At 44.5% G+C, this 25148-nt stretch overlaps 1 protein-coding gene across 1 annotated transcript in view; it reads left to right on the top strand.

Annotated features, from left to right (window-relative positions):
• The first annotated feature begins 1655 nt into the window (after positions 1-1655).
• Positions 1656-25148, top strand: part of AHCYL2 (adenosylhomocysteinase like 2) — a 217954-nt gene continuing 194461 nt past the window's right edge. The window contains exon 1 of the mRNA XM_077837570.1: positions 1656-2069. Within this exon, the coding sequence (XP_077693696.1) occupies positions 1656-2069 (414 nt within the window). The remainder of the gene's footprint in view (positions 2070-25148) is intronic.

The following is a 25148-nucleotide window of genomic DNA, read 5'->3' as shown; positions in this document are numbered from 1 at the left end:
AATAATAATTAATAATAAAATTATGACTTTGAAAACCCAGTTCAATGACTACAGCTTTGACAAAGAACTGGGTCTCCAAAGATGCAAGTTTTTGTTTTTGTTAAACATCCCCAAAGAGATGCTTGCTCTCTGGGAGCAAAGAAGCAATGACAGAGTGGGGGTAGCATGCGCCTTAATTTTGTATTTCGTGGTTTTCAGAAGTTTAAGTTTGTGTTACCTTAATGCTTCATTTTCTTGTTTTCAAAGGTTTGAATTGTAGCCGAACTTGACCCTTCTGGAAAGGCATGAGGCAACCCTGACTCTCCGTTAGCAAAAGTTTTGGGTGTCTAATATTTTACAAAGCCAATACAATTGTTTTGAAAAGAAAAAAAGTGTCCGTTCTGCTAACTGTATCCTTATAGACATATGAAGGTCACCAGGGTCTCCCTCAAAACAGATGTTCCCGCCTCTGTACAAAACGCTAACAGCTGTTGATATATCGTTGCAGGCAAGGAGGCTCCAAGTCTGTAGAACTGCTAAGGAGGCACAGCATATTGTGCGATGGCTTCTGGGAGTCAGAAGCACAAGTTTCTATTCCTGTCTCTGCTGTGTGACCTTGGGCAAGTGTTTGTGTGCCTCGGTTTCCCCTCCTATACTTTGACTATCTTATCTATTTAGCCTGTAAGCTGCTTGAGGAGGAAATGTGTGTCTGGACTGTGCTTCGCTCAGTTGTGGTTGAGGCCTCTAAGCATGACTGCAACACACTTTAATTGAATTGTCTCGTGAGAACTGACCTCCCATCTTTTCGTGTACTCTGTATATATATCTTCCTACTGTATTTTCCACTCCATGCATCTGATGAAGTGGGTTTTAGCCCACGAAAGCTTATGCCCAAATAAATTTGTTAGTCTCTAAGGTGCCACAAGGACTCCTCGTTGTTTTTGCTGATACAGATTAACACGGCTACCCCTCTGAAACAAGTAACGATGTGTTTTTAAAAAATATATTGTTTGTGATGTAGGGCCCATTGGGCAAATATTCAAGCTTTACTCACTCGAATAGTCGGACTGTAACGGGACTGCATGGATGCGCTTTGTGTTTGCAAGATCTGGGCCGTACAGGCACGTGTAGTTCTGGCCCTGAAGAGTTTACAAGCTGCTCAACAGAAAAACAAATCCTCCCCCAGCAAAAAAAAAAAAAAAAAAAAAAAAAAAAACCACCACGACGATGGGCTGTGAAACAGGTACCAGCCCAGGGGCTGGTGGGAATTCGTGCAGCTGCAGCCGTGGGGAAGGAGGGACCCAGGAGCCAGGCCGAGGGGGATGGCTGAGTGGATGCATCTGGGGCTTGGGGAAACAGGCGCGTGCGATGGGACCTGCGCCAGTCGCCCACGTCCCTGCTGTGCCGGAACCCCAGCCGCCGCGCCGGGCAGGTGAGGACTACATCTCCCATGCCCCCCCGCGCTCCCCGCCGCCATGAGGCGGAGCGCTCGGCGCGCAGCACGCCGGGAGCTGTAGTCCTGGGGGGCCCGGCCGGCGCGCCGCGGGCCTGGCGGCGAACTCCATGTCCCGTGGTGCCCCGCGCGGCGGCGGCCGGTGAGGGGCGGCGGCGGCGAGCAGCGGCGGCCGGGTCTGAGGGAGCCGGAGGCAGGCAGGCGGCGAGCAGCGGCGGCGGCGATGTCGGTGCAGGTGGCGGCTCCCGCCGTGGAGCTGAAGGAGCTGGGCGGCCCCAGGGACAAGGGGGCGGCCGCCCCCTCCCGCCCGGCCGAGCCGGGGCTTCTCCCCGCGCCGGGGCTCGGCGTGGCCGGGGCGCCCTGCCCGCTGCCGGCCCCGGCCGGGGAGCGTGAGGCGGCGGCCCCCGGCCCGGGGTGCGGGGCCGAGCGGCCTCCCGTGAGCGGCTGCCCCGGCCTCCCCGCGGCCGGGCTCCCCCCCGGGGCCGCCAAGGTGCCGCAGGCGTCGGCCATGAAGAGGAGCGACCCGCATCACCCGCAGCACCGGCACCGGGACGGGGGGGACGGCGGCGGCGCCGGGCGAGAGGCGCTGGTCAGCCCCGACGGCACCGTCACCGAGGCGCCCCGCACCGTCAAGAAGGTAACGTGAGGGGGAGCCCGGGGACGACCCGCCCCGCCCCCGCCTCAGCGCTGCTCCCCTGAACGTGGGGGGGGGCATTCCCCTCCGGGAGGGGGGCCCTGACCCCCTTAATGCGGGACCCCAAAAGGGAGGGGGATTCCCCGTGACTGAGACCCTGCGGGCAGGAGACCCCCATTCCCTTCAGGCAGAGCCGCCTGCATACCAAAAATCCCCCTTTGCTTGAGGTGGGACCCCCCCCTTACAGAGACCCCTGGGAGAAGCACCTCTGTCCCCTTGATGGGGGACCCCTTTATAGGCATGCTGTGGGACAGGGACTCTCATCCTTGGAGAGGGAAACTCTTACCCTATGGGTATATCTTTGCCCTCATGAAGGGGCTCCCACAAGCCTCTTAGGTAAGAGAGCCCAGTTTTCCTTGGAGATACTCCCTTGCCAGCCTGCTGGGATTGGGGTGTGGGGGGGGGGAATCTTGGTTCTTCAAGAAAGGTTGGGGCTCATCTCTGTCAAAGCTCCTATTCTTCTGGAGAGACCTTCTTTGTGACCCCTTGACAGCATACCCAGTGTTTGGGGGACCTGCCCCACCTGATCTCTCCCTAGAGAGACCAAAAGCACTAGAACCTGAGACATTGAACTCCCTGAAGAGAGAGATGCCAGATAAACCCACTAATCCAGCCCTTGGAGAGACCCCAGAGTACCCAGGTTGAGACTTTGCCATGTGGTGTCACTGTAGGCACCCTCTCTTGGAGAAAGAGTGGAGTACCCATAATTTGATACTACTTCTTCCTTGGTCATCTTTGTTCTTAGGTTTCAGAGTAGCAGCCGTGTTAGTCTGAATTCGCAAGAAGAAAAGGAGGACTTGTGGCACCTTAGAGACTAACCAATTTATTTGAGCATAAACTTTCGTGAGCTACAGCTCACTTCATTGGAATGCATCCGATGAAGTGAGCTGTAGCTCACGAAAGCTTATGCTCAAATAAATTTGTTAATCTCTAAGGTGCCACAAGTACTCCTTTTCTTTTTTTGTTCTTAGGTAACCTCACATTATCTATATCCCCACCATGTTATATCACTCTATTCCTTCATCCCCTTTTTGGAGTCTGCCGTCCTTGGGAAGGACACCTGTTTTCCTTCATATTTTCTCCCAAGGACCAGTGCTTGCTTGACCAGACAAAAAGCATGGTCATGGATCTTCTGTGTCAAGGATCATGACATATTTGACCTTCTAAATCTCCCAGGTGGAGGGGGAATAATGATGTTGGTGATGATTTTCTGCCTGGGAACAGTTCTCATCCCTGTCTCCAGGTACTTCCAAACTCAGCAGAGACAGGGCCTGAGATAAGGGAAACAAACAATACCCAACCAGAGGGAGCTGATCCTCCGTGCAGTAGGAGCAGATATTCATGGAGCAAAACCAACCACCACCTCCATTGCCTAGCATGGTGGGATTGTTTATAGGCTGTGAATCTGTGTGGTTGCTATAGGAAGTAAAATGTGTTGAATGAGGATGTCTGGGAGTACATGCTGTTCCTTCTCCTTCTGCAATGCTATTGCTTTCCAGTTGCTTCAGTGCGTGGGTTTGTTCCAGTGACTGAAGGGTTGTCTCTGCATTTATTAAACTAGGTTTACACATCCATGGTCCTTTTGGTACAGTAGTAAATTTAAAGCAAATGTATGCAACTTTTAAGGCAATATACAGAAGTAAAACATATCTTTGCTTGGCTTTAAGACTTTCAGGCCTTGTCTTCACTAGGGAAAAAGCGTATTTTAAACATGTTAACTAATCATTAATGCATGTTAAAATCCTGGTGTAGACAGGATAAGTTATAGTTTTAATGTGTTGGCTGGTCAAGAAAAAAGTATGCTCTCTGTTAAGATTTATCTTGACTGACTAATCTGCTAAACCTGCAATTTACCTTGTCCATACTACGATTTTAACATGTGTGTTAACACATTATGTAACATGCCTAAAATACTTTTTTTTTTGTAGCGTAGGTATGATCTCTGAGGATTAATAGCCAATGCTTTTTTCCCCCCTTCTATTATTCTCTCGTTTTAGAAGTGGTGTTAGTACATATTAATTTGGTCTTGCAAAATTCTAGTTGCATAGGCAAATATTTTTCCTTTGCATGAGGATATAATTATTAACACACACATCACTATGGTAAAGGCTGGGTGGGTAAATGTGCCTAAATTGGTAAACTTCAGTGATTTTGCAATGCTGTGTTAGTTTAATGATGGGATTGTAATATCTGATCAATAGCAAAATAACATGATAAACATTTAGGACCTGATCCTACGAAGTTGTGTGCACATGCTTAACTTTAATCACATTAACTTAATTGGGACAAGAGTAAGTAAAGTTAAGAACCTTTTCTCATGCCTGGTGCTTTAATGTTTGTCCTCATTTTCACTATACCGAGTTGCTGCATGCTAACGTTTTTGTACCTACTTCTCTGACATCTTAGAATTCTGTGTGTAGGCCCAAATTTTCAAAAGTGGCCGCCGATTATGGGAATGTCAGTTTTTAAGATACTGTGGACCAGACTTTCAGAGGTCAAAGTCATTTAAACAAGTCACATCAGTCATTTAGTCTTAACAAATTAAAATTCCCAGTTGCAACTTACTAATTAGATGAGCTCCCCTTGACTTCAGTTGGAAGTGAGTGAGAGCTTTAAAAATCAGGCTTAAGGTAATTGACATTGGACAGTCATAAAATGAGGTATCCAAAATCAGAAAACTTTGGAAATGTTGGCATTAGTGACTGTGGTGTGGTAAGTTGGTAAGAGTAGGGGCATGAAAATCAAGACTACGCAATAGATTTACTGTGTGTCCTTGGGCTTATTGCTACAACTTGTTTTCAAAATCTGTGAAATGAGTGTACACTTACTTACACAGGTGTGCATAGCAATTTAATACTCACCTGCCCTACGGGTAAGGCATATTTGTTTATGAAGCATATTGAGCTCTTCTGAGGAAAGGCACTATACAGTTGCAAAATTTTATATTAATATATATGCTCACTTTACAAATTGAAAGTGAACTTTTTTCCTAGCTTTCAGCACTGAAAGCAAAGCTTGCTTTCTGAATGTCAAGCTGTGTTCTTTCTGCTTCTTAACATTATCAGCATAAAGGTTCTGGAATCAGAACTGAGCTGGCAATCCTGTTGATTCATGAAGCAAAATAGAATACAGCTTGCTCTTCCATAGCTAGTCCGCCTCTGCAATATTGATGGCAGTAAAAGCTGTAGGTTTTGTCTGTAAACTAAGTGGGCTTAAAATTGAAAACAGAGGGTACAGACGCATAGGGTAACAAGGTGCATCTTATGACAGTGTCACTCATCTGAGTGTAACTTCATTGTAACTATAAAATTCCTCAGTAAAATGAATAAATCAAAATATGTGCCTGATGCTCACCAGACTGGCGCATCACCTGACAAGTAGACTGCAGTTGGGTATTTTACTTTGCAGCATATAAATGACACTCATGTGGCTTGTCTAAATGGTGATTTTGACCTTGACTCTTCGCTAATTTGACTGCATCAGGGAGCATAAGGGTTGAAATGGCTGCTTTTCCATAATAAATTCAATTGTTTGGTGTGAGGTTCTCACACCATTTTATTCACTTGCTGTATAGGAGGATTTTTAGATAACCTGAATAGAACACAGACTATCTTATTTTACTTGTGTGTGTTTGCCATTTACTCAATTTCATTCTAATCTATAGTGATCAGTTATACCAGGGTAATAAATGTTTCTCCTTAGGCTGAATTCCCAACTGCTGCTCATAATGAGTGTGGTTTGTATGCCAGTTAGTAAAATCCTATCATTTGGAGGCAGTGTTATAATATATAATACACTTGGGCCCTCTCCCTCAGCATGTATGCAATTTATTTTTAGGTAGCACCTTCTGAATGATATATTCAGACCTTTGTTGAAAGACCAATACCTTAAGTTGTATACAGAGACTCTTGCAGGTAGTAAAGGAAAAGTGACATGTAAAGAGAAAAACAATAGTAGAAATATAAAAGCAGTAAAGATGAGTAAATGTTAACGGAATGAAGGGCATAGAAAGTGCAGAAATGAGGAAATGCAGTATAATTAAGGGTACCTAAACTCTGATGAATGAGTGAAATAGTATCAGTTGGCAAGGAGTCTGAAGCCCACACCCAATTTGTATTAAAATTGACATAAATTCTAAGTACATGATATTTATACTTCCTTGACAAAGGAATAGAAACTTCATGTTTTGAATTTACCTGTGATTTAAAAACCTGTAGCTGATCAGCTTTGATCCTCACCAAGCAGTCGAGAAATGGGCCATAGGTCGTATTTAAGACTTTGGAAAGCGTATTTTGCCTCTTGGGGTGTATTCTGAACATCGGCGCTCTAGCATCTGTAATACAATGTTCTACGTCAAACAGGAAGTGATGAAGGCAAGATTTTAAAAAATGGTTGAGGTGTTGTAAAGGGAAGACACAGGTCAACTTGAGTGAGAGTCACTTGTAGTGTTGGGAAGTTTTAAAGAGAGGACTGAAAGGTAACAAAGACTGGAGGAGCGGAATTATTTCAAGTGGTTATGACAGTGATAGGGTGCAACAAGTGCCTAGTTATGAAAGCTAGGGAGGGAGTTTTCAGTTGGTGATGGACTTCAAGCCAGTGACCATAGTGAAAGATGGGGTAATATAGTCATACTTCCTGAAAGGAGAGAATAGTCTGGATGCAACATTCTGACCCCGTGAAGTTGAGTGTAAGCCTTCCAAAAGTCTACAAAATGACGTGATAAATATTGAGACAAGAAATGATGAAAGTGTAAATAAAGATTTCAGCAGTGAGTGTATTCTGAGGATGGTACTGGATGACTTGCAGATGAGAAGAAAAAGGTTAATGGTCCAGGATGTTTCCAAATTTTGTGATTTTTTGGGAGCATAAGTTAAAGTGATAGCCTCAAAGAGACATACGGTTGATTTGTGTATGTATAAAGAAGGCAGAGGGGAATAAATGCATGACATGAGAGATTAGAGGAAATTCTGCTCACAAGGAAGAAGTTATTCTTGCAAACATTTAATAGGAAATTATGAGATCTTGGAGTTGTGGATAGTTCTCTAAAAACTTACACTCAATGTGCAGTGGCAGTCAAAAAAGTGAACAGAACGTTGGGAAGCATTAAAAGGGATAGATAAGACAGAAAATATTATATTGCCTCTGTATAAATCCATGGTACGCCCACACCTTGAATACTGCATGCAGATGTGGTCACCCCATCTCAAAAAAGATAAATTGCAATTGGAAAAGGGCAACAAAAATGATTAGAGGTATGGAATGGCTTCCAAATGAGGCGAGATTGATTAAGACTGGGACTTTTCAGCTTGGAAAAGAGACGACCAAGGGGGGATATGCTAAAGGTCTATAAAATAAAGTAAATAAGGAAGCGTTATTTACTCCTTCTGATAACACCGTACTAGTGGTCACCAAATGAAAATCTGCAGCGGGTTTAAAACAAACAAAAGGAAGTATTTTTTTCCACACAACGCATAGTCAACCTGTGGAACTGCTTGCCAGAGGACGTTGTGAAGGCAAAGACTATAACAGGGTTCGAAAAAGAACTGGATAAATTCATGGAGGATAGGTTCATCAATGGCTATTTGCAAGGGATGATATCCCTAGCCTCTGTTTGCCAGAAGATGGAAATGGGCGACGGGATGGATCACTTGATGACTTCCTGTTCTGTTAATTCCCTCTGGGGGACCTGCATTGGTCACTGTCAGGGGACAGGATACTGGGCTAGATGGACCTTTGGTCTGACCCAGTATGGCTGTTCTTATGCTGTAGATTTGAGCTGACAGGCCAAGCATAAGGTAAATGAAGAGAATGAACTGAGGGAGATGTAAAGTTAAATGTCATCTCTGAAAAGTGATTTCTGATCTAGCATTGAGTTCTCCCATAGGGAGATAAGATATGGAGAAATGGATCAAGACTGGGAACCTGAGGCAGTTTGTATTAGGATGAGGGGGAGATGTAAAGTCTCGACTAGGCATGGAAGAGAAGTAAGATCCCGTCTCCCAGTGAGAGTGCTGGAGGCTGTTTCAGACACCCACAAAATTCAGACCAAGGTATCCAAAGCACACTAGACCAAATAAGAGACTAAAGAAGAATCTAAGAAAAGAGGTAATGTGAGCTTTAAATCTCTTATGTGAAGTCCTCTGTGGGGAGGCATAGCATAGGCATTTGCAGTACAAGCGTCTCCTTAATGCCTCAACCTTGACTTGGAGGAACAATCTGTAGTGGGGAGAGTGGAGCTCACTCTCTCTGGCCCATTCATGTTTTCCTGTCTCCTGTGATTTCTGCCACAAAACTGTCACTAAATGACAGCATTGGTGGCTCAGTTTTTGTGATGAGTTCTCAACCCAAGTGCCCTCTAAACTAATTTTCATTATTTGCTAAACATTTGTCAGATAGAGTTGCTCGTTGCTACTGATCTAGATTTGTACCAGCAGCCTAGAGGTGAAAAACTGTGTCCCATTAATAGTGTGAGCCATCCAGCCCCCCTGTTTGCAGTAGTGGAGTGTGTGTTTTTTTTGTTTTTTTGTTTTTTTTTTAAGATAAAGACAGAATGGTTGATGACAGTGCTATAAAAAGGAATAAGGGTTTAGCAAACTCTAATTTTTACTGATTTGTACCCTAAAGCTTGATAGAAATGCTGTACAGTCTGTGTAACAGGTGTCATTATAAAGACAGTGAAGGAAACCAAAATCAAATTCACCAAACACTTAACTCAATATAAATGTATTGAATTTCAGCGAAGCCTTTCTGGGCTCTCGGAAGTCAGTCTGGTGCTCTGAAATGTTGAGACTTGGCAAGTGTAGAAATAAGATTGAAGAACTTGAGATTTGATTTCCTCAAGCAATTCTCATGATGTGTAAAGTCGTTTAAAGATTTCCAAAACCAAATCTCTTTTGGGAACACTTGCTGTAGCAACTTCATTGGCCATCTCCTGGCCTAAGTCCCTGAAGCAACAGCTTGCAGCTTTGCTTTTCTCTTAGTAAATTGCCATCACTCTTGTGCCCTGTGGGTCTGAGGGCAGAAGAAAAAGTATAATTGTTTAGTCCTTTGATGTACATTGGGATATCCAAACTTTATCCCTTCAAATGCTGCATTGACGAGATCAAATGTCACATGCATAAACTAACAGATTGCAGCTGTCCTCTCAATGTGGAAGTGCAGCCTGTGGAAACTACAGATCTCAACATGCAAGAATTCTTGGTTGTGCATCTCAAGATGAGCACTGCATGCAGACATCTAGTCTTGGAATCTTCTCATCTCAGTATTAAACATGAGGGCAGCTGTTGGCCATGTCACTGATGTTGAACACTGTAGGCCAGGGGTAGTCATATTTTGTCAAGGTCCAAATTTCTTGGTCAATGTCCAGACTCCAGAGAAGAAAATAATAAAAAAACCCAATAATGATAAGTAAATAAAAAGATTTTGGTGTCTGTTCAAAAACGTTTAGTGGTCCGGATTTAGCCCGTGGTCCACCTAATGACTACCCCTGCTGTAGGCTGTGGTTTGACATCCCATATATCAAAAGCAGTGCTGCTTCACTTATCTAACTGGAGTGGTCATATGTCAGGGAGATATGGTATGCAAGTGGTTAAAAGAAAACAGTGGCCCTTTATGGCCAAATAAATTGATATAATGAAGATACGATCATGGTAGGCATGATTTTGAGACTTCTCTGATTTTGCAGCAGACACTTGCTTATTCTGCAATCCTGCTCAAACACATGTGCATCATATCACATGTTCAGTTCTTGTAAGTGAAGATGATTGTTGATCAGAAAGTCATGTAGAAGTTTGTAGGAGACAGGATGAACCAGTGTCCATGTAGGTGGTCATGACAGTCCCTCTGAGCGGGGGGCCACGCCTTCTCGCAGTCTGGTCTGCTAGAATACACTCAAAACAAAGAAAGGGGGATTTAGCAGTGCTCTGTGGGCCCTGATCTTCAAACAGGGAAGGGCCGCAAACAGTCTGGGCTCTGGCCAGTGGTCAGGACAGAGTGGTGCTAAGTTAGAAGCCCAGCCCTCAAGTGGGGCGAGACAGTAAACAGCCAGGGCCCTGGCCTGCAGTCAGGCAGAGCTATAGCCCAAACTCCGTCTGTGAGGCTCTGGCAGACTTGAGCACCATGCACAGGCTCTGGGGCTCCGGCAGAGGTGTCCGAGGAGTGCAGGCCTCCTGGCCTAAGGAGGGGGAGCGGCAGGGGGTTTGCGAGCCCGCCTAATTTCACCTCATCCCAGCCCAGGGCCCTAACAGTGGTGGCGTGGTCTGCCACTGGGTCAGCAGGGATCCGTCCGCAACACGTTGACCTTGTATCGGGTCAGCTCTCAACCAGACTGTTGTCTGGTTTTCCTGGACTCTCCCCCTTGGGTGTACCAGTGTCCAGGGGTCGTCCTCAGTCTCCCTGGGATATACTGGCAAGGGTAGCAGTAGCAGCTCCTCAGTGTTGGGAGTGGCCGGGGTTTTGGGAAGTTCGTGCAGATGCCCTGGTCAGCCATGGCTCTCCTTGGGATCCCATTCCAGCAGCAGGGAAGATATATCTGTCTCCCTTGGCAGCTCCCTCCCAACTGAGCTGCGGGGCTGGCCTTTTATACTTCCTCTTCCTGTCCAGCCCATCTGCTTCTGGTGTGTAGGGCATGGTCCTCCTGGCTCCGCCCACCAGGTGGCTTGCGGTGTTCCGTTCGTGTCCGCCTCTCAGGAAGGCCATGCCTCCTTGCTACATTCCAAATCGGAGAGCTGTCCCCAAAGTATAAAGGAAGCTTGTTCCAGGCAGCTGGATTTGCAGAGGAAAAAACCTTTCACCAACAATAGTAAAATTAAGAGATGAAGCAGGTGGTATAAGAAAGTGAGCAGAAGTTGGTGCAACTCCACAGAAGACTTTATAACAAAGATTAACTGAGTTGTGTCCTAAAATGATTGGGGAACCAATGGACTTGTTTGAGGATGGGATGACATGGTCATGCTCATTTGTACATATGAGAAGGAGGGCATTCTGCTGCATATGCTTGGGTTTGGAGGGTTGACACTTGAAGGAGGCTGAAGAACCAGTGAGAGGAGATGAAGGCCTAGAAGTGGAGTCAAGGCAGTAGCGTAGATGGGTAACATGGAAGTGGTGATGCGGGAAGAAATTACCTCTCTTTGAGTAGGGAGTGTCTTTTTGGTCCGTATTTGTACAGCACCGTGGCCAGTGGGCTCCTGCTCCAGTCAGATGACTAATAAGAGGAAAGTTCGGGGTCAGGAAGATACCATGATTACATCCAAAGGCAGCAAATGGAAGATGTGAATTGAGGGGATGACTGGAGAGAGAGAGAGAGTCATGTTTGATGATGCTCTTGCCCAAGAGAACTGCTTGTCTGAGGCATTTAACTGAAAAGTTTAGGGGCAATGACAAGTTTTCCTTGGTCAAGAGGCAGAGAGGATGAAGAAAGAAGAGTAATAAATTTTTCAAGAAATGTTACTGTTTAGTATTATGAGCATAAAAGTAGTGGTTAAGGTTTAAGGGATGTATGAAAGAAATGGGGGCTAGATAGGAAACGACAGTGAGTGGAATGAAAAAGGTGCGGAGGACTTCTCGCTATTAGGAGAGAGCCATTAGATATAAGTGTGGAACCATGGCTGGATGAAACCTATGTTGAATGTTCAGGAGCCTGGAATTATCCAGTGTCAGAGGCTGTACAGAGCCTGCAGAGGAGGAGTCTTCAGTGAAAATTTGGAAGTTCAGTGACAGAATGGGAATTCTGTGCTATACCCAGGCCAAACCTCAGGAGGATATTGTGAGGAAGGGTGCTTGGGGAGTTGTGAAGGTGATGGTCTCAAGCTCTTTATTGAGAAAGGAAAGGCTACAGGCAGGGCAGTGGTTAGGGCAGGGTCAAGGGATGTCTTTTAAGTAGGGAGAGGAAAAATTTAAAGAGCTATAAGGCAGAGCTTAGAAAACCCACTCGCCTATTGTGACCCTAAGAGCCTGTTTTATGCCAACTGGCAAAAGGCTCACCTTGTACGTTGTTGTCAGAATATTTAGCCAGTGCCTAGTAAGGTATCATATGAAAACTGGTGACATGCTGGTCATGAATATCATTGTGCGATGTACGTAGGGGTTGTGTATACAGAGTTATGATGCATCCGATGAAGTGAGCTGTAGCTCACGAAAGCTTATGCTCAGATAAATTGATTAGTCTCTAAGGTGCCACAAGTATTCCTTTTCTTTTTGCGAATACAGACTAACACGGCTGTTGCTCTGAAACCTGTCAGAGTTATGTATGTGTGTTTGAAATATGTTCTTAAAATGTGATTTCGAGGCAGCTGATAAACACACTTGCCCTAGGCAAAGGAATGTGGATTTACCTGTCAGTATGGACAAAGTTAACAGACAGATGAGAAAACAGCATGGCTTGATTATGAGCAAAGGTCAATAGAAGTACATTTGCATCTAAAGTAAACAAAGTGATCAAGCCAATCAAAAAAGCAAATTAATCACAGGATGAAGAACAGGCTTAGTACCTGCACACCAGAGAACAAGCAGCAGGGGAGAGGAACTTTATCTGGGTTCTTTTCAAAGAATACGTTTTAAAGGCTTTCTGGGCTATAAGAGGGGCAGAAAAGGGGCCTCTTTTGTTATCCCTCACATAGGGAACAAAGGAAACAGCACCCTCTGATTCTGTGGATGGTAGGTTTCAGAGTAACAGCTGTGTTAGTCTGTATTCGCAAAAAGAAAAGGAGTACTTGTGGAACCTTAGAGACTAACCAATTTATTTGAGCATGAGCTTTCGTGAGCTACAGGTCACTTCTTCGGATGCATACCGTGGAAACTGCAGCAGACTTTATATACACACAGAGATCATAAAACAATACCTCCTCCCACCCCACTGTCCTGCTGGTAATAGCTTATCTAAAGTGATAATCAAGGTGGGCCATTTCCAGCACAAATCCAGGTTTTCTCAGCCTCCACCCCCCTACGCACAAACTCACTCTCCTGCTGGTAATAGCCCATCCAAAGTGACAACTCTCTACACAATGTGCATGATAATCAAGGTGGGCCATTTCCTGAACAAATCCAGGTTCTCTCACCCCCCTCCAAAAAACCACACACAAACTCACTATCCTGCTGGTAATAGCTCATCCAAAGTGACCACTCTCCCTACAATGTACATGATGATCAAGGTGGGCCATTTCCAGCACAAATCCAGGTTTTCTCACCCCCCCACCCCCATATACACACAAACTCACTCTCCTGCTGGTAATAGCTCATCCAAAGTGACCACTCTCCCTACAATGTGCATGGTAATCAAGGTGGGCCATGTCCAGCACAAATCCAGGCTTTCTCACCCCCCCCCCTTTTTTTTTCCCCCGGGGACGGACACACACACACACACACACACACACACACACACACACACAAACACTCACTCTTCTGCTGGCAATAGCTCATCCAAACTGACCACTCTCCAAGTTTAAATCCAAGTTTAACCAGAACGTCTGGGGGGGGGGGGGTAGGAAAAAACAAGGGGAAATAGGCTACCTTGCATAATGACTTAGCCACTCCCAGTCTCTATTTAAGCCTAAATTAATAGTATCCAATTTGCAAATGAATTCCAATTCAGCAGTTTCTCGCTGGAGTCTGGATTTGAAGTTTTTTTGTTTTAAGATAGCAACCTTCATGTCTGTGATTGTGTGTCTCTCTGGTCACGCAATCACAGACATGAAGGTCGCTATCTTCATAGCTCATGCTCAAATAAATTGGTTAGTCTCTAAGGTTCCACAAGTACTCCTTTTCTTTTTGTGAATGGTAGGTGCTCTTGTCTGAAGGGCTAGGGATGCTGATGACTTGATGTAAACTGTTTAGACAAAGATTGTAGCTTGCTAAAGTTAAGTTTTAGTGACTAATACTTATGTTGTTGTTTGTAACCATACCTGCCTTTTTCTGTTGTTTAATATCACATAAATTTGTATTTTTTATTAATAAACATATGCTTAGTTTTACTGTAAACTGTCTCAGTGCTGCATATTAAGGTAAAGAGTGTAGACTCCCTCCTCAGGCCCTACGCTACCAGCACTCCCAGCTATCTTCGAGACACCACTGACTTCCTGAGGAAACTACAATCCATCGGTGATCTTCCTGAAAGCACCATCCTGGCCACTATGGATGTAGAAGCCCTCTACACCAACATTCCACACAAAGATGGACTACAAGCCGTCAGGAACACTATCCCCGATAATGTCACGGCAAACCTGGTGGCTGAACTTTGTGACTTTGTCCTCACCCATAACTATTGCACATTTGGGGACAATGTATACCTTCAGATCAGTGGCACTGCTGTGGGTACCCGCATGGTCCCACAGTATGCCAACATTTTTATGGCTGACTTAGAACAACGCTTCCTCAGCTCTCGTCCCCTAACGCCCCTACTCTACTTGTGCTATATTGATGACATCTTCATCATCTGGGCCCATGGAAAAGAAGCCCTTGAGGAATTCCACCATGATTTCAACAATTTCTATCCCACCATCAACCTCAGCCTGGACCAGTCCACACAAGAGATCCACAGCCTGGACACTACGGTGCTAATAAGCGATGGACACACAAACACCACCCTATACTGGAAACCTACTGACCGCTATTCCTACCTGCATGCTTCCAGCTTTCACCCAGACCACACCACACAATCCATTGTCTACAGCCAAGCTCTACGATACAACCGCATTTGCTCCAACCCCTCAGACAGAGACAAACACCTACAAGATCTCTATCAAGCATTCTTATAACTACAGTACCCACCTGCTGAAGTGAAGAAATAGATTGATAGAGCCAGAAGAGTACCCAGAAGTCACCTGCTACAGGACAGGCCCAACAAAGAAAATAACAGAACGCCACTAGCCGTCACCTTCAGCCCCCAACTCAAACCTCTCCAATGCATCATCAAGGATCCACAACCTATACTGAAGGACGACCCATCACTCTCACAAATCTTGGGAGACAGGCCAGTCCTTGCCTACAGACAGCCCCCCAACCTGAAGCAAATACTCACCAGCAACCACACACCACACAACAGAACTACTAACCCAGGAACCTATCCTTGCAACAAAGCCCGTTGCCAACTGTGTCCACATATCTATTCAGGGGACACCATCATAGGGCCTAATCACATCAGCCACTCTATCAGAGGCTCGTTCACCTGCACGTCTACCAATGTGATATATGCCATCATGTGCCAGCAATGCCCCTCTGCCATGTACATTGGTCAAACTGGACAGTCTCTGCATAAAAGAATAAATGAACACAAATCAGATGTCAAGAATTTTAACATTCATAAACCAGTCAGAGAACACTTCAATCTCTCTGGTCACTCGATTACAGACCTAAAAGTGGCTATTCAACAAAAAAAACTTCAAAAACAGACTCCAACGAGAGATTGCTGAAATTGAAGTAATTTGCAAATTGGATACAATTAACTTAGTTTTACTTTCTGTAATGACTCAACCACCCCCAGTCTCTATTCAAGCCTATTTCCCCTTGTTTATTCCCCCCCCAGACGTTTTTGTTAACTGCTGGAAATGGCCCACCTTGATTATCATTACAAAAGGTTTTCTCCCCCCCCACCCCACTCTCCTGCTAAGTAATAGCTCATCTTAAGTGATCACTCTCCTTAGTGTGTATGATAAACACCCATTTTTTCATGTTCTGTGTGTATATAAATCTCCTCACTGTATTTTCTACTGAATGCATCCAATGAAGTGAGCTGTAGCTCACGAAAGCTTATGCTCAAATAGATTGGTTAGTCTCTAAGGTGCCACAAGTACTCCTTTTCTTTCAACTGATTTTAAAGCCCAGATATTACAGTGATGCTTCTGCCGTAGTGGTGGGTTTTAAATGAGCCAGGAGTTAAGAGAATCATAGAATATCAGGTTTGGAAGGGACCTCAGGAGGTCATCTAGTCCAACCTCCTGCTCAAAGCAGGACTAATCCCCAACTAAATCATCCCAGCCAGGGCTTTGTCAAGCCTGACCTTAAAAACTTCTAAGGAAGGAGATTCCACCACCTCCCTAGGTAACCCTTCCAGTGTTTCACCAGCCTCCTAGTGAAAAAGTTTTTTCCTAATATCCAACCGAAACCTCCCCCACTGCAGCTTGAGACCATTGCTCCTTGTTTTGTCATCTGCTACCACTGAGAACAGTCTAGATCCATCCTCTTTGGAACTCCCTTTCAGGTAGTTGAAAGCAGCTATTAAATCCCCCCTCATTCTTCTCTTCTGCACACTAAACAATCCCAGTTCCCTCAACCTCTCCCCATAAGTCATGTGTTCCAGTCTCCTAATCATTTTAGTTGCCCTCCGCTGTACGTTTTCCAATTTTTCCACATCCTTCTTGTAGTGTGGGGCCCAAAACTGGACACAGTACTCTGGATGAGGCCTCACCAATGTCGAATAGAGGGGAATGATCATGTCCCTCGATCTCCTGGCAATGCCCCTACTTATACATCCCAAAATGCCATTGGCCTTCTTGGCAACAAGGGCACAGTGTTGACTCGTATCCAGCTTCTTGTCCACTGTAACCCCTAGGTCCTTTTCTGCCGAACTGCTGCCTAGCGATTCGGTCCCTAGTCTGTAGCGGTGCATGGGCTTCTTCCGTCTTAAGTGCAGGACTCTGCACTCGTCCTTGTTGAACCACATCAGATTTCTTTTGGCCCAATCCTCTAATTTGTCTAGGGCCCTCTGTATCCTATCCTTACCCTCCAGCGTATCTACCTCTCCTCCCAGTTTAGTGTCCTCTGCAAACTTGCTGAGAGTGCAATCCACACCATCCTCCAGATCATTAATGAAGATATTGAACAAAACTGGCCCGAGGACCGACCCTTGGGGCACTGCACTTGATACTGGCTGCCAATTAGACATGGAGCCATTGATCACTACCTGTTGAGGCCGACAATCTAGCCAACTTTCTATCCACCTTATAGTCCATTCATCCAGCCCATACTACTTTAACTTGCTGGCAAGAATACTATGGGAGACCGTGTCAGAAGAAGAATCCAGCAAATCAGTCCAACAGGCTTTAATAGTGTCCACTGTCTGACACTTAGAGTTTTAGAACGGCTGGCTCCTGGTCATAACTTCTAACCCTAGTGGTGCTTTTAGTTTTCTTTTTGGAGCTGGTTTCTGAGTCCCTGGTTACTTACAATACCTGACTCAGCTATGACGGTCTGTGAGCCAGAAACCCTTAATATTGGGTTGCATACACTTTTGAACCAGGCGTTTACTGTCTGAGTCACTGTCACACTGACCTGAAAATGAAGGGAGTTTAATACTGTGTATTGTAACTGGTATATAATCCCACCGCCTACTCCTGGTATTTTGCTTCTGCACATAAGGACGTGTTGAATTCTGAAAATCTGAGTGTGGAAGGGTGTGAAAATGTCAAGAAGCAGAAACTCATGGTGGCTCTGTGTTTTTCCTTTGTGTGTTTGTATGCCATGGTGGCTTGATTCTTTATGGTGTGATATTTTCAGGTTGCCTGTAGGAGCTAGTGAGGAGTCCAGTGAGTAACCTATCTGTCAAAGCTTTAGAGTGAACTGATTTTTGTTCTGTGCCACACTGGTAGCAATGGGAAGAAAGAAATGCTTGCCTTTTCGGTGTCCTCGTGGCCACTCTTATTTGATATTACTTAAATTGTAGGCATCGCTTTGTCAGTCTTGTCAAATAGCGTGAAGGGAAGCAGATACAACAGAGATGTGTGTAGCCTGGTGTACTAAGGATTAGCAGGTGAATTTTTTTTCTGTGGAAGTATGGTAAAAATAAGTTTGTATGTGTATAATCATGAAACCTATAGCTTTGGACCAGTGCCAAAAGAGCAAAACTCTTACAATGAATGTGTATAAAACAAAATAAATAGTGACTTGTCTTAAAGTCCCTATATATTTTAAACTAGTAGGGTAGAAAGAAATGCTGAGAATTCCAGCCATCAAGTGGTGTCCATTTGTTTTTTTCATTGCATCAGAAGATCTAGAACACTAAAATCACATTCTTCTGTTTACCATCTTGCTTTCCACTTTTAAATTATCTGATATTAATGGTTGCTAATATCTCAAACTGTTAGAGCTAGAACCAATTCTATACACCACCTGAGAGCTTGGAATCCCTGATATCAAATCACATTAAAGCCTTCATCTGATTCCAGGGGTTTGTGAACAAACTGCTACATCACTCGTGCTTCTGTGATCTTTTCCTTAGGCTCTGATGGATGATGTGATCTAACTTGCTGCCGCTAAGACTAATGCCAGGAGAACTGCAGCTCAGAATCAGGATTTTTCACAGGGTGGGTTTTAAGTCACTTAAGTACTGTTATAGTACTGTGAGTGAGATAATGAATCTTTCTAGTTCAGGCTGAAACACAAGACTCATTGCTTCACCTTAGCTTTTTTTACATTAACCACTGCCTCCTACTAGAGTAACAGAATCAGTAAATAATGAGCGAGATGAACAAGAGACCAAAAAACACAAACAAAAACTCAAGTATAGTGGAAAAAAAGTGGGAGAATGCCACACAGCACCAGATTTTTTATGACTGTGTAATTTGTAAGGCATTTAGATACCACAGAGATGAGCATAGTAGAAATAGAATAAATTAGGCATCTGCATTGGAATTATAGTATCTAGGGTGGGGGGAGAAGCCTGTTGGGACACTAGTTTATTTTTCAGCCAGAACAGGGTCATTCCCTGTTATGTAACTTCTCTGGCCTTGTTGGAGTGCATAACTCCTCCCACATTAGTGTTATCTGCATAGTCCATTTATATGCTATTTTTATTCTTCTAAATCCATTCATTGAAGGTGTTAAATGAGATCAGATCTGTTCAACACACACTCTTGTGGCTTTCCCATCATCACTTAGTTCTTCATCCAATTGTTGATCCATGTGACACGGTTCCATATGTGAGCCAACTAAAAAATGTAATTTTGAGAATAAGATTTTTGAGAGACTGTAGAAAATTAGCTTAATATTATTGAGACTCGTTCAGGTTCAGTCTTTGAGGATTAAAAGTGAAGAGAGTTCCTTGGAAATGCAGCGTAATACAGGATAGGTTAAGGATGCCCAACTTTGTCAGTTGAGGGCCATACTGGTAATTTCACGAGCCGGAGGACTCTCTGTACTGTGCCTAAAATGGATATTGCAGCTACTCTTATCTTTAAGTGGGTATTTACAAACAATAGAAAATTTTTTAAAATGTGAATTAAATTTGATGCAAGATCATACCGCAGTTACCAGGAGGCTTTCTGCAGGAGCAAGTGCGGCAAAGGGGATGCTATCAGGATCAGTTTCTGCTGATTCTTTTGGGTCATTGGAAAATGTTTTATACAGGAACATCAAAGAAATGATCCTGTGCTGCCACTGGGGCATTCCGTTTAGAAGAGAAATTTGATCTCTTCTACACCCACATGGGAGAGGAGTTCAGGGTCATGTCAGTTCCATTCTGATGCTCCTGAAGAAAGGAGCTACTGCTGTATTATGCTGGGTGAGGGAGGAATGGAGAAGCTATTCTGTCCTCCTTCCCTTTTGTTTGTGATGCATATCTCGTGGCAGCATTAGTGCCAAACCAAGTTCAATTCTTTACATTAAATGCCAGCAAAGGATAGCGATTCTTCAGAGGCAGCTCTCTCGTCCTTCAATCATGGTCTCGGGCTGGCTGAAGAAGCAGCATTATAGGCTCAGTCAGAGGAATGTGGACTTCTGAGTGAGTCAGGGAGGGACAGGACTAAAGGCTGACATAGGGAATCTAAGGAAGGGAGAGTGGCAATTAAATGAAAAGGGAGGCAGAAAGGTAACATCTTAATTTTAGTAGGGGCAAGATTGTATTTCGTTTTTTGCCACTGACCCAATAATTGACTGCATTAGTAGCTGAAATAAACCAAGAGATAAACCTCCTCTTCCTGTGCACTCCACTCCTAAAATTTTATTCGTGCTATTTGAAAGAGAGTAGAGAGGGGAATTTCTCCTTACCCTTCCTCCACCCACGACCTGCAAATATCCTATCTTATAGAATATATAGGACAAATAACTTGTCCTAAACTTAATTGCTGTCATAAACTTAAGTTTTGCATTTGAATCCTAGGAGGAATATAGACTGAGCTAGTTAGATTACTACTGTTATCTGGTTTTGTAGAACAGTGAGGCTAAGATGCAGACTGCTGCAGATCTCAGGGAGTCTCCTTGGCCCTGTCTTCACTTGGATCATAATTGTACAAACTACAGCTGTTTTTAGAGGATAATGTTAAGAATATTTTTCCTAGAACTTTGCTAATTAAACTGTGCTATAGACAACTCCCTTAGCAGCCTTTAGTGTCATGTCTATTACACTGTTAAGAAAGGAAACCATGTTTAAAATAAAACCTAAATACGCTTTTACCTAACTTGGGTCTGACCTAGTTTGGACTGGGTCTAGCTGGATGCTTTTGTATGGGTAAGAGTAAAGCAAAACTGATGGGGAACATGCAGCAGTAGCGCTCCCCAGAGCAAAACAGTATCCTTAATTTGCCTCAACATTCTCTGTAATAACCAAGGATTTAAAGTATCAGAGGGGTAGCCGTGTTAGTCTGGATCTGTAAAAGCAGCAAAAGTCCTGTGGCACCTTATAGACTAACAGACGTATTAGAGCATAAGCTTTTCATAGGTGAATACCCACTTTGTCAGATGCATGTAGTGGAAATTTCCAGAGGCAGGTATAAATATGCAAGCAAGAATCAGGGTAGGGATAACGAGGTTAGTTCAGTCAGGGAGGATGAGGCCCTCTTCTAGCAGTTGAGGTGCGAACACCAAGGGAGGAGAAACGGCTTTTGTGGTTGGCTAGCCATTCCCGGTCTTTGTTTAATCCTGAGCGGATGGTGTCAAATTTACAAATGAACTGAAGCTCAGCAGTTTCTCTTTGAAGTCTGGTTCTGAAGTTCTTTTTTTTTTGCTGCAGAATGGCTACTTTTAAATCAGCTATTGTGTGTCCAGGGAGATGGAAGTGTTTTCCTACAGGTTTTTGTATATTGCCATTCCCAATATCTGATTTGTGTCCATTTATCCTTTTACGTAGGGACTGTCCAGTTTGGCTGATGTACATAGCAGAGGGGCATTGCTGGCACATGATGGTGTATATTACATTGGTGGACGTGCAGGTGACTGAACCGGTGATTGTGTGGTTGATCAGGTTAGGTACTGTGATGGTGTCGCTGGTGTAGATATGTGGGGCAGAGTTGGCATCAAGGTTTGTTGCATGGATTGGTTCCTGAGTTAGTTACTATGGTGCAGTGTGTCATTGCTGGTGAGAATATGCTTCAGGTTGGCGGGTTGTCTGTGGGCAAGGACAGGCCTGCCTCCCAAGGCCTGTGAAAGAGAGGGATTGTTGTCCAGGATGGGTTGTAGATCACTGATGTTGTGTTGGAGAGGTTTTAGCCGAGGACTGTATGTGATGGCCAGTGGAGTTCTGTTGGTTTCTTTCTTGGGCTTGTCTTGCAGCAGGAGGCTTCTGGGTACACATCTGGCTCTGTTGCTCTGTTTCCCTATTTCCTCATGTGGGTATCGTAGTTTTGAGAATGCTCGGTGGAGATCTTGTAGGTGTTGGCCTCTGTCTGAGGGGTTGTACCTCAGCGCTTGGCTGTAGACAATGGGTCGTGTGGTGTGTCTGGGATGGAAGCTGGAGGCATGAAGGTAGGCATAGCAGTTGGTGGGTTTTCGGTATAGGGTGGTGTTAACGTGACCATCACTTATTTGCACTGTGGTGTCTAGAAAGTGGACCTCCCATGTAGATTGATCCAGGCTGAGGTTGATGGTGAGGTGGAAGTTATTGAAATCATGGTGGAATTCTTCCAGGGTTTCCTTCCCATGGGTCCAGATGAAGATGTCATCAGTGTAGCGTAGGTAGAGAAGGGGCGTGAGTGGACGAGAGCTGAGGAAGCGTTGTTCCAGGTCAGCCATAAAAATGTTGGGATATTGTGGGGCCATGTGGTCTGGAGGTATATATTGTCACCAAATTTGAAATAATTGTGTGTGCGGATAAAGTCACAGAGCTCAGCAACCAGTTGTGCTGTGGCATCATCAGGGATACTGTTCCTGACAGCTTGTATTCCATCTGTGTATGGGATGTTTGTGTAGAGAGCCTCTACATCCATGGTGGCTAGGATGGTGTTTTCTGGAAGATCACCAATGCAAGGATTTAAAGTTTGTCTAAATTGGCTTATTCAGTGCTAACGTTATGCAAGATTCCTGATCAGTGGTGTGGAGGTTTGAGCTGAGAGACTACTTGGAGCTATGATGGAATTAAAGTAACCTTGGCAACCATTATAAATAAAATAGGCCTCCTTGAGACGTAAGACTGTGTCCACGTTTGCTGCATTCATTCATATCTTTAGCTTACATAACATCATGCTGCTGCAGCAATTTAATACTCCAGCACCAAGGGCAACTATGCTGCTCTTTTGAGAGTGTCTTGTGAGCTTTTGCTGTGCCGACTAGTTCTTGCGTCTGTTTCCTATGGAGTTGAAATGATGGCATTAGTGTTTTTCTCTGTATAACGTGAAGCTGTTATCTCCCATCACTGTGTCCTTGGACTCTGATATTTCGTTCTCTCTGACAGTCCTATTCTTGAGCTCTGCTGTTGCAGCACAGTACTGAATCCATCTCCCTCCATTACGCTCCAGCCTCCTAAGCTTTTCTGAGAAATTATGACTGTGTATGCACAGGTGCATATCTTCAGTATACTTTAGTGGAACACAGCTGTACATTGTCGTAGTTAGTTCATAGCTTGGACTGCCACTAATTCCCATGTTTCAGTCTAATTCTCCTAACTCTTGCCCCTTTTATGGAAGGAAGGGCATTCAATTTTGAAGCTTTCTGTTAATTCTATAACTCTGTGGGGGGTGGCAGTTGTTTCTTCAGTATGTGTGTCACTGGGAGGTGGGGAAGCAGAAGAGTAGAGTTGGAGTAACCTTAACACCAAAGTTATGACACACAACTAGTAGGAGTCTGAACTGCATTGCCCATTGGGGCACATGGTTGAAGTAGTACTATATTTTAAGATCGCACTTCTGCCTTAATTTTTTACCTGTTGATGGTGTTACAAGTAACACCTAAGCTGCTTATAACTACTGTGAAAGATCGGAAAGATCTCTTTTTCATTTACTTTGTGCATGTGACTGCTGTTTGTGTAGTCAGTTGATTGTTTCCCCTGCATAGTCAGCCAGTCTTCCCTGTTTGTGTGGATCCTTCACACAGCCACAAGGGAGAGAACAACATTTTAAAAATAGACAAATGTGAGTTTTAAAACCACAAAAATCAGTGCATTATCTGAACTGACTAGATTGCAAATTTAGAAGTCCTGGGTCTAGGTCTGTGAGGGCACTGTTGGGGTATGTGGTCCTGTCTTTCACCAACCACCCCAGTTCTTCAGTATCTTTCCTGCTGGCTTGAGTTTCTCTGGCATCCAGGATAAGAATACATTTTTTTAGCCTGGATCCTATTTAGAGGACCTGTATGTTGGTCTTCTAAATCGTTGTAGTGAAAGATTTGTTTTGAGCAACCTTCTGGAAGGGTAATATTGTCAATGGAATTCAGGGTAGCCAGGTCTATTTGATCTATTAAATAGGGCATAATCTACATCATAAAATTAAGTTGACTTAAGTCGACATATAGTCACCACAGTAACTAAGTCAGTTGTGCATGTCTACTCTATGCTCCTTGTGTTGGCGGAGGGCGTTCACACTAGCGGCACGTATATTGACACAGAGCACAGTGCACCATGGGTAGCTATCCCACTGTGCAACTCTAGCGCAGGGTGTCTTGAGAAGGTGTTGCAAAGTTCAAAGCACAGGGGAAAAGGGGGGGGATATCATTTTGAGATGATAGCAAGAGGTACACTTGCAGAGAATAACATGCAGCTCCATGTAAAAGCAATATGTCTGCAGCTCTGCACCAGAGCGACTGCTGGTGACCAGAGCAGTCACAATGGGCATTGTGGGACAGCTCCTGGAGGCAAGTTAAGTCAACGTACGCAATGCAGTGTCTACACTGCCACTATGTCAAGCTAGCTATATCGACTTAACTCCACCTCCGTGACCGGTGGAGTTATGTCTTCACTACGCGCTGGATCGGCAGGCAGTGATCAATCCAGTGGGGGTCGATTTATCGCATCTAATCTAGACGCGATAAATCGACCCCCGAGTGCTCTCCCGTCGACTCCTGTACTCCAGCTCGGCAAGAGGCGCAGGCAGAGTCAACGGGGGAGCGGCAGCAGTTGACTCACCGCAGTGAAGACACCATGGTAAGTCGATCTAAGTACGTTGACTTCAGCTACGTTATTCGTATAGCTGAAGTTGTGTAACTTAGATCGTCCCCTGTCCCCTCAGTGCAGACCAGGCCGTAGAGTTTAACTTAGCAGGCGAGTTATGTCGGCGTAGGGAACACTGTAGTGTAGACATTATTATGTTGACGTAAGCTGCCTTACGTTGACGTATCTCTGTAGTGTGTACCAGGTCATAAAGTGTAAGAACGATTACCCTGAGTAGTGCATGTAGATGTTTTAACACACAGTCACATTTACTTTTCTCTGAGTGATTTTGTCTTTAACCTTCCACTGAGAACACTATCTCTGGTGACCAGACAGAGTGAGGGTCAGTAATGAAACTTTAATTATCAGAAAAAACTTTGCATAATAGAACTTTAGTTTGCGAAGCATCTTTCATACAAACTATAGCCCTAACTGCTTTTCAATTAAATAGTCGCAAACTTAAATGGCAGATGAAGTGAAATTAAGGCCATGTCTACACTAGCGAACTTACAGCAGCACAGGTGTTCCGATGCAGCTACACTGCTATAAAATAGCTCATGTAGCTGTTCTATGCTAACAGGAGAGCTCTCTCCCATTGACCTAATAAAACCAGCTAAATGAGTGGCGGTAGCTATGTCGCGGAAGAAGCTCCGCCACCGAGATAGTGCTGTGCACACGAGCTCTTATGCCGGTGAAACTTATGTCATTCAGGGTGTTTGTTTTTTCACACTCCTGAGTGACAT

Source organism: Eretmochelys imbricata, chromosome 1 (genome assembly GCF_965152235.1).
Source record: "Eretmochelys imbricata isolate rEreImb1 chromosome 1, rEreImb1.hap1, whole genome shotgun sequence".
Taxonomy (NCBI): domain Eukaryota; kingdom Metazoa; phylum Chordata; order Testudines; family Cheloniidae; genus Eretmochelys; species Eretmochelys imbricata.
Note: the sequence above shows the minus strand (reverse complement) of the source record. Positions and strands in the feature narration are given on the sequence as shown.